General features: G+C 38.6%; 1 protein-coding gene across 1 annotated transcript in view; it reads left to right on the top strand.

The window, feature by feature from the left end:
- Positions 1 to 438: 438 nt before the first annotated feature.
- LOC107191321 overlaps positions 439 to 10,095 on the top strand; it is a 20,974-nt gene continuing 11,317 nt past the window's right edge. The window contains 2 exon segments of the mRNA XM_015580327.1: positions 439 to 675; positions 2,513 to 2,773. Coding sequence (XP_015435813.1) covers positions 574 to 675; positions 2,513 to 2,773 — 363 coding nt within the window. The 5' untranslated portion in view covers positions 439 to 573.

The following is a 10,095-nucleotide window of genomic DNA, read 5'->3' as shown; positions in this document are numbered from 1 at the left end:
ACAAATGTATCACACACGATCCCATACAAAATGCTGCAAAGCTAACATCCAAAATACCGAAATGACTTTCCCCTGCTTTCCCCGGCCGGCTACATAGCATTACATAGAAGTATACGTTATGTTTGGAACCACAGATCAGTGGTTGGAAGTTCCAACTTGGAACATGTCGAAGAGTGCGACACTAGCGCCATTAGTGACGAGGATCGGTAGCTTATGACTGACCATACGATTTTAATACGAGTTAACAGGCCCTGCTTACGTCTGCTAAAATACAGAATGTCGGTAGCCTGATAAATAAGAGAAGCCGCTATGCATACATAATAAATTGTGGAACGCACCTTTTTTCAAGCTCATACGCGCAGGCACGAAAATAAACGGCGTTGTGGGTTGCGCGCGCATCATGGATCGACCAATCAAAGAGTTATGTGCTATCGTGTGTGAACTGTAATCTAAGTGATTTTCTATCGTTTCCATATAGAAATTTCAGTGTCGATGCGCGTTATTATTTTTCGGTGACTTTTTACGGTTTTCCGTGTGTGAGGAAGTGGCTATGAACGCGATAGAGATGGAACAATGAAGCAGACGACTGAGGTCAACGACGGTTGTCAAGAAGATGCCGGTGAACCTCTCGAACATGGGAAATGCGTGCTTGTTGGAGACTATCGCGTTGTAATCGTGAGTTGTTCCCAAATTTGATTTGCTTATAAACATCGTTATTTAATGAGACTAATAATCGAAACCAATCAGGGTGACAAGAAACTAAGATTACAGGGTATACAAAATGTAACCTTGACTTCATTAGCCCTTGTGTGGGCAACCAAAATATTTACGGTTGATGAGCAATCTGAGTACTCCTATTCGGACAGATTAAATAAACATAGATAATTTACTTTCATACTTTTCCGAAACTCTTAGTTTTCCCTTTCTACAATATACCAAGTGCTGTTTTAAACAAAAACGTAAAAAATTATGAAAGGAAATTTATGAATGGGTACCTGGATACTTGGGTACCTGGTTGCCTACAGAAGGGTTAAGATTTGACAACTATTTAACTAACCAGAAGTACGTATAGATGATTATCAGAAGAATCTTTCACTCATCCCTATACAGGGTTTCTTAGCTAACTCGATCGCCTTGAATAATGACTTAACGGTACACTTTCTGAAAATTTTGAGGCGTGTAACTTAAATGGCATCAAGTACCTTATGAGGTACATGCTTTTTTTGTGGATGGAGGCATTTCAGAGATTTCAAGGTCATCTTGATTCTTTTTAATGGAGTGACCTGTTTTTTGTACCATAGATCGATAGAATATCAAATTCTGAGTAACAATGTGATAACCTTCATACGCCCTGAACCTAATAATTAACAAGATATTTAAAAAATAATTTTTAATATGTACTTATCAGAAAGCTATAGGTGCTCGGACTTATGCTCCTTAATTTCAATACAGCGATTATTATTACTTAGTAAATGTATATAATTATTTTACACTAAATTATTCTATACAAGTCTACATTATTATATTACTTCTACACTATTATGAGGTTCTGTTTCATTCAACGTTGGCTTCTACACACTAACTTTTGCTTTTTAATCTCACGTTCCTACCCATTCATTCCGCTTCTCTTTCATACTCTTAAAAATAACATTAATCTTGTACTCAAACCTAAATGAAAACGTATTTTGGCCATACCTGCAACGCAGGTTACAAGTGAACGTTTATTTTCTACATCTGGAAATATAGTCACAGCTACGAGAAGCAGAGTATTATCAGGAAATGTGGAACAATTATGTTTCTTACATAGTAATCTAACATAAATGCATTGAAAACATATCCATACCTATTTTTGTATATCTTTATTTGTACCAAACATCCAATGTATTGATGCCTGTACATGTAATTAGTACTGCGATATTAAAAAAAGAGAAATATTAATCTATTAATAGAAAGCATTTTCAAATTCTAGTAAAGTAAAGAATTGAAGTCGTATGTATTCCATATAAAGTAATGATTATATCGAGGGAAGTTTAATTTGAATAAATAAATGTGTTACAAATATTATTTTGTCTTGTGAAAATCATAAAGATTTTGCATATGCTTGCCGAGTAATTAATTGTGTAAGAGAAGAGTACATACGTGATCCGGATCGAATCTTGAGTATCGGAATATTAGCTACACACTGCAATTCGTAGTCAACGTTACCGCGGGAACTCGGCTGGCAGACTCGCGCTCTGATTGGTCGGGGTTTTTCGTTAATATCTCGTTAACAAAGCCTCGGATAACATTTTTGCTAAGGAAAAACTTGTTTCAAATCACCTCACGAGTCTCCCATTTGCAGGTCCTTCAACATTTTTGATACACCTTATGTACTCTGACGAAATTGCAATATGTTGTCATTGCCAGGGAATATCACATCTTACTGTCCGGGTTCTTGTCGTTTATACGTACATTAATGCTTCTCAATGTAAGGACACATCACTCACTGTGGGTTCTTCTTTGTTTCTTACAGAGCCTCTCGAGGATGGGTTCCCGACGGGCCGGGTCGAACGGGGGTCGTTCAAACGCTGGCGTTTCAAAGGAACGCGCCAACATGTCTTTCATGTTGGTGGTGATGTTCTTTGCGGTGTTTGGGCTGATCGTCCTCACGGAGATATTCCTGATCGACGAGAGACGTGGTGTAGGTGTAGGGGGCACGGGAACTCTAGGAGGTCACAGGAGCGGGCATCGATTGCCTGCTGCGCCCGATCGGCCCGATTATGGAGAAATAGGAGTAAGCATCGCGGTTTAGATCAATCTGTATTCCCTTAATTAATACGTTGACTGATTGCGTATTTTAATATTGCATCTGCAAATCATATTTATGTGTAATATATAATTGGTATGTATATTGTTTTTTACTAGTATATTTTCGTCCCTGCTATACATACATTATATTGCATAAACAGATGCATAAATTTTATTACTAATAAGCGAATAAATAAGTTTCTAAGTCTCAGTTGTTAAGAATCCGAACACCGTCAGAAATACAATGGCCTGTATTAATATTCAGACACCATGATATTGGGCTGTCCCATAAGTCCTTGCTATTTTCTACCAGTTTTATTATTAATTCGAATTTATGAAAATTTCATTTTTATTTTACGATATAATCACCATCATTCTCAATAACATTCAGCCATCTACTTGGCAAGTATCGAATGCCTTTCTCCCAGAAAGATCAGGGCTGGACCCGGCAAGGACTTAAGCCGAGTACTCATCAAGCGAGCGAGCATTCGTCACGAGCAAGCGAACACGTCTTTCTTTTGATGTATTGCCACGAATCGGATCATTCAGTGGTACACACCAAACGAGCACTGAGTGAGAATGCTCGCTCGCTCCTGTTCGCTCGTGCTCGCTCGCTTGGTGAGTACGCGGCTGTGTAGGACAGCCCAATGCCACTTGAGAAGTTATTGCTGCATATCCATATTATTTATAAGATTAATGAAGTCATTGTTCTTTTAATAAGTTAAAACATTTATTTCATTTGTTAGAAACATAACATTCATTTATTTAATTTATACACTTTTCTTGTTAATAAAAGGTAGACGAAATAATGCCTACTTTTGACGTTGCAAATATCTTCCAACACTCGACGAAGCGTAATGTTTTTATTTAGAATACACATAAGTTTTAACAAATATAATTCAATTTTAACCCTTTGCACTCCGCACGATTTTGGACGTTGGCTATCAGCTACTCAGCGCCACTTTACAGCAGAAACAAACATTTACAAACCCTCGTATAACTTATTATAATTTTAGAACTAAGTAACGTATTATAATGATATTGGACTGATATCAATTGGCTGAGATCGAGGAATGTTTATTTGTAAAAAAATCAATATTTTATTGTTTATAATTTTGCAGAGTATGATAAATTTTAAAACACTCCCCAATATGCATTGCGGGCTGGTTGGTGCATGTTTGACAATAATAATTTGTTTGTCGCCTGCCACCAGATGTTTTCCTGTTAGAACATACTATACAGTCTCGTTTTCTTCGTCCCACATCTGGAATATGTAATTTATTATCTAATCTATTGTCCGCAGAAGGTGTGGATGGGCGCGTTCTTGACACACGAAAATCGCCCCTCAATTGGTCAATTAGTGTTTTGACAAACTTGTGGTGTGTCATTGGCGTTTCATTAGTTGTTTGTTTTGAGATGCGATATATGATGTATGAGTTTATCACACACATTTCCAACCCCCAAAAAAATAGTTTTCTCCACCATTTCAACGATTTACGGAGGAAACAATACGTCGAAGCGTATTGATCCGCACGATCCACACCACCCATATTTTCCTCCAGATTTAGACTTGTTTATTTATAAATATAAATCACACTATACAGTGCGTGCTATGTTCGCATACCGACCTTTCTTCTACAAGCTCCCCTTATCGCTCTTTTCAAGTGGTTTCGAGAAGTGCTCGGACCGTCGTGAGCACGCGTCTCATATTCTTGTCTAACACAAAACCCGCCGCCATTTCTTGTATATATCTGTTAGTAATCTTACGATATTATGATGCGATTTCTTGTGCCATTTCAAGAGAAAACTTCAGGGAAACATGCATGTCTCGAAAAGTTGCGCGGAAATACCTCAATTCGCCGTAATCACTAATAAACTTGAATGTCCCCTGAGAGGGGACATCCGAGTGATATGCTAGAATTACGATGTCCCCTGAGAGGGGACAGCGGAGTGCAAAGGGTTAATATTTTTGTTGTAACTAATTTCGAATTGTCCGCTGAGAGAATGACACATGTGAAGGATGAATATGAAGTCTGATGCGAATAACTGAGGGAGAAGAGAGTGTGAGTGTCGTTATGCGAGAAGATCACGTGGTATGGCGGCATTGTGAAAAATAGTTGAAGTGTTAGTGTTTGAAAGTAAAAACAGAAAAAGAGTTCTTGAGTTTCATTTTATGCAGTTTGTATAGGTAGTTATTTTTTTTCAATCCAGTTTACATTCTGTATTTTAGTTCTTATTTTAATAATAAAAACATGCAGGGGTACCAAAAAAGTTCAGCAATTTTGTTGGATTATCGTTTTGTTTAATTACACGATTTAAATGTTCGGGCTAGGAGTAATTTTATTTAAATATTCTAACGGAATACGTAATTATTCTTCAGTCAATTGAAATTTCAATTCTTCTTTCAACTTTATAGGTGATGTTCTGATTTGACGATCTAAGTAATTCCATAAATTTTCCACTGGATTTAAATCGAGTGACAGTGGAGAGAGGTGCAATACATATGGACAATTATATAGTAAATATTTTCGGACTGTACGTGATTTATGTGTTGGATCATTATTCTGACAAAATTCGAATCTGTTACAAATGTTCATATCAATAGCAGTTCCTATTAGATTTTGATCCAGTATATCTATTTTTATCTATAATCCCATCAGTGAAAGCTAATTCGTTCATTCCTGCAGCCGAAACACAATCCCAAACTATCATACTTTCTTCACCGTGTTTTGCAGTTGGTCTAGAGTTTTATTGGTTTCAAGCCATATTAGTTTTTATTCATAGGACCCAAAAATAATTAATTTACTCTCATCTGCAACAATTATATTTCTCCATCATATTTTTTCTTTAGAAATGTATTATTTGGTAGAGTAATCTTACCCATGGTTTTTGTTCGGGAAACTCTATAACGTTGTATCCACTTACGTACGGGATGTGTAAATTTTGAAATCAAACTGATTCTACGAGATAGAGTGTTAGTGATCGACGCTTAAATAGGGTTAAAATATGGTTTTGTTCGATAAGTCGAAAGCCAGCGGTTTGGCGACATTGTATTTACATGTTTTTTTCTGTAAAAGGAGCTGAGTGGACAACGCGTCAAGAATTTCAAATGACAACGTTCGGGAGGTTGTAGCCCGTGTCAGCTGTAGGTGTCCTACGTGCGTGCGTGTGTGAGTGGCTCACTGAGTGCATCGTTTTGATCGACAGCTGACGCATACACAGACACACAGACACACACACAGAGTGAGGAGAAGAAAGAAGAGCGGAGCGAGAAGACAATAGCCACATCGAGTAATAAAAAAAGGAAGCAAAGTGACAGGGGATCAGTAGATAAGGAAGAGAATAGAAAAGAAGAGTAAAGAAGAGAAGGATGGAATAGAGAATGATGAAATAGAATGAAGGGGAGGCGAAGGAGAAAAGGGAAAAGAAGAAGAGATGGATAAAAAGAGAGATAAGGAAACGAACATAGTAAGTTTAACTAGAGTGATGGGCGCAAGTGGAGGAAGCATGAGGGAAATTAGAAGAAGTTAGAAGAGATTTAAAAGAAGTCAAGGGAGAGGGGTGAGAGAGGATATAGGGAAACTAAGAGAGGAAATGAAAGAATGGGAGGAAAAATGGGAAAAAGGATGATAAGGATGGAGGGAAGACTGAAAGAAGTAGGGATAAGGGAGAAAATGATAATAGAGGTGGAAGAAAGAATAAAGAGCATAGAAATATGGAGAAGAAAGGAGGAGGAGGGCAGCAGGGAGAAAAGGAAAAAAGAAGGAGGTAAAAATGACGAAGAATGGCAAGTAAGGTTGAATGAGATAGAGAAGAAGTTAGAAATGAAAGAGTGAGAAGAGAAAAGAAAGAATATTATAATATCAGGGATAACCAAGGATGGAACGTCAAGACAAAGGGCAGAAGACGTGCTGAAAATAATGGGAATACAGGGGAAAATGAAAGGAGTATGACGACAAGATAGAAAGGAGGGAATAATAGAGCATGGAGTGTAGAAATAAAAAGGGAGTTGATGAGAAACAAAAGAAATCTAAAAGGGAGAAAAGAAAGTATAGAAGACATGACATGGAAATAAAGAATGATGCAATGCAAATTAAGGAGGACAGGAGAAGAGGAGGAAAGAACAAGGATATATTATGGGAAAATAATAATATATGGGATAACATGGTTTTGGGACAAGCAGAGAGAGAGGCTTAGAGACTGGAAAGGGAGGGAAAAAGCAGAGAAGGAGGAAGTGAGGGAAGAGAGAAAAGAGGAAGAAAAAAAGTGACGTGTTTAGTAGAGAGAAGGAGCCAAGAAAAAAAGGGGGACAAAAAACTGAACAGAGAAAAGGAGAAAGAAAAAAGGGCAGGAGAACGAAGGAAAGAATTGGAGAATCGCGTTTTGGAATGTAGCAGGCATGATAAATAAACATAAGGAGTTTTGAAAGGAGATAGGAGAATGGAGGGCAATAATGTTAATGGAGACATGGATACAAGAAAAAGGATGGGACAAAATAAAAAACAGGCTGCCAAAAGGGTATAGGTGGAGGACACAGTGGGCAAAGAAAGGGAAGAGCGATGGGAGGCATGAAATGGTAGAGGGAGGATAATGAAGCAGAGAGGAGAAGGTATAATGACAGAAACAGTAAAAGCGGGAAAGGAGAATGGAGTAATAGTGGAACGATAGTTACGGTCTACGTAAACGGAGATATGGAGAAAAAGCTGAAATTAAAGGATGGTTGGAGGTGAAGAATATTGGTGAAAGAGTAATAATAGGAGATTTTAACGCAAGGACGGGCACACAGGGTGGTAGGACAGAGGGTAGAGAGGAGGAAGAAACTTAAAAGATAAGATAAATGGAGATAGTAAAAAACCAGTGAAAATAGTAGAAGAAATGGGATGGGAAATTCTGAACGGGAACATACGAGATGAGGAAGGCGAATATACGTATACGGAAGAAAGGATGGTAGTGGAAAATAAAATAGTCACCCGCTGGTAGTAACAATGAAGGAAGTAGAGGTGGAAAAGTGGGTAGAGAACGATGGTTGGAAAGAATGAAAGGGGAATGGAAGGAGCAAACGTAGAGGGGGAAGAGAGTAAACAAAATGAAAGAGAGAATAAAGGAGGAATTGAAGAGAGGGGAGGAAGAGAAAGGAAGGATGGTGGGACGGAGAATGTAGAAATGAAAGGAAGGAAGTAAGAAAATGGAAAAGCAACGAAGGAAAAAAGAGGGGTATAACGAAAAGAAGAGAGAATATAGTGAACTGTGTGAAAAAAAAAGGAGGAAGAGGGAGAATGGATGATAAGGAAAGTGGCAGAAGCAAGATTGGAAGACAAAGTATGGGAGATTGTGAAAGAGGAGAAAGAGAGGAAAGAGGATCGAAGAAAGAATAAAGAAAGAAGAGTAGAAGGAGCATTTTATGGGGCTGTTAGGAGGAGTGGAAAACAGGGTACGAGTAGAGGAAGACAGAAAGAAAGGCGAAGAAGAAATAAGAAGGGTACTGAGGAAATTGTAGGAAGGGAAGACGATGGGAGGAGACGAAATTTTAAATGAAGCCTGGAAGTATGGGGGAGAAAATATGACAAAAATTGCATGGAGAGTATGTGGAAAAGTATGGGAAGTCGGAAGATTACAGAGGAGTAACGTCGATGCCGTCTCTATACAAAGTATACACCAAAATCTTGTCACAAAGGCTGGAAAGGTAAGTAGAAGAGAAGGAGATGATTGCACCGAACCAAACAGGGTTTAGAAAAGGAATAGGAAAAATAGACAAAATTTTTGTGTTGAACTACGTGGCTAACAAAATGACCAGGAAAGATAAAGGGAAATTGGTGGCATTATTTGTGGACCTGAAGACGGCCTTCGATACGGTAGACAGGAAGGTGCTATGGGAGATGATGGAAAGAAGAGGAGTGAGGAAAGCATTAAGAGAGAGAGAATAAAGGAGATATACAAGGAAACGATAAGCAGGGTGAAGGTCCGGGATGAGGTAGGAGAGAAGTTCTGGGCAACAAAGGGAGTTCAACAAGGTTGCCCACTAAGTCGAATTCTGTTCAGTCTGCTAGCGGCAGATTTGGAGGAAGAACTAAAGGAAGATTGGGGGGATAGAAGTGAGGAGAGAAAAAATATGCTCACTAGCGTATGCAGATGATGTGGTGATACTGGCGAAGAACGAAGAGGAGATGGAGAGTATGATTAGACGCTTGGAGAAGTATTTTGATAGAAAGAGAATATACAAAAATCGAAAGTAATGGGATTTAGGAAAAGAGCAGGAAGGAAGAAAAGAATGGAATGGAAATAGAAAGGAAAAAAAAGTAGAGGAAGTGAAAGAATTTAAATACCTAGAATACGTATTCAAGAAGCACTAATCAAGGATAGAGTAAAGAAGGTGGGGGTGGTAATGAGACAGGTCTGGGGGATGGGGAAGAGAAAATTCGGGAAAAGTTGGAAGAGGAGAGTATGGCTTTTCGGCACTTTAGTATGGACGGTGTTGGGATACGGAGCGGAAATATGGGGATGGAAGGAAAGGGAGGAGATTGAGAGAACTCAGGAAAATATATCTAAGGTGGACGCTGGGAGTAGATTGGAGAACACCTGGATACATGGTAAGAGAGGAAATAAATAAAGGAAAACTGAGGACGGGGTCCGAAAGAAGAGCATGGAGGTATGAAGAAAAGGAAGCGAATTAGCAAGGATATGTTGGTAAATGGAAAGAGGGGAAGTGGTAGAGATGACCAAATGGAAGAAAGAAAGGGAAGAATTATAGAATGACAGAAGTAGGAGAAATGAAATGAAAAGGCAAGGAGAAAGAGAGGGATATGAAGAAATAGAAAAGGAAGATAGAAGGAAGAAGAGAGAAATAGAAAACTCTCGATACAATAGATGGTACTGGGGGATACGGACCAACGAAATACCGTGATACTTAACAGCAGGATGGAATGAGGAAAGGTACAGAAGAATAGCGAGTTTTAGGTTAGGGAATGAGATGATGGAAGGGAAGTACTGGGCAGAGGAAGAAGAGAGGAGGTGCAGAATATGTGGATGGACACGTATTAGACAGAGGTGTAGAGGAAGAAAACGAGAAAAAAGGAATAGGATATAGAGTAAAAGAAATATTGGACGAAAGAGGAAGGGAGCGGAATGGATGAAGAGATTAGAGAAAAGTAGAAAAGGGAAGGAAAAAAGGGAAACTAAGATAGAAAAAGAGAGAAAGCAGAACGGGAAAATCAAAGGAACAAGAGAGAATTAATGAATGGAATGTGTGTGCGTGCGCGTATGCGAGGAGAGAGAGAGAGAGAGAGAGAGAGAGAGAGAGAGAGAGAGAGA

The sequence above is a fragment of the Dufourea novaeangliae genome, unplaced genomic scaffold (assembly GCF_001272555.1).
Source record: "Dufourea novaeangliae isolate 0120121106 unplaced genomic scaffold, ASM127255v1 scaffold11, whole genome shotgun sequence".
Classification (NCBI taxonomy): Eukaryota; Metazoa; Arthropoda; class Insecta; order Hymenoptera; family Halictidae; genus Dufourea; species Dufourea novaeangliae.
The sequence above is the reverse complement of the archived record's forward strand: the minus strand, read 5'-3'. Positions and strand labels throughout refer to the sequence as shown.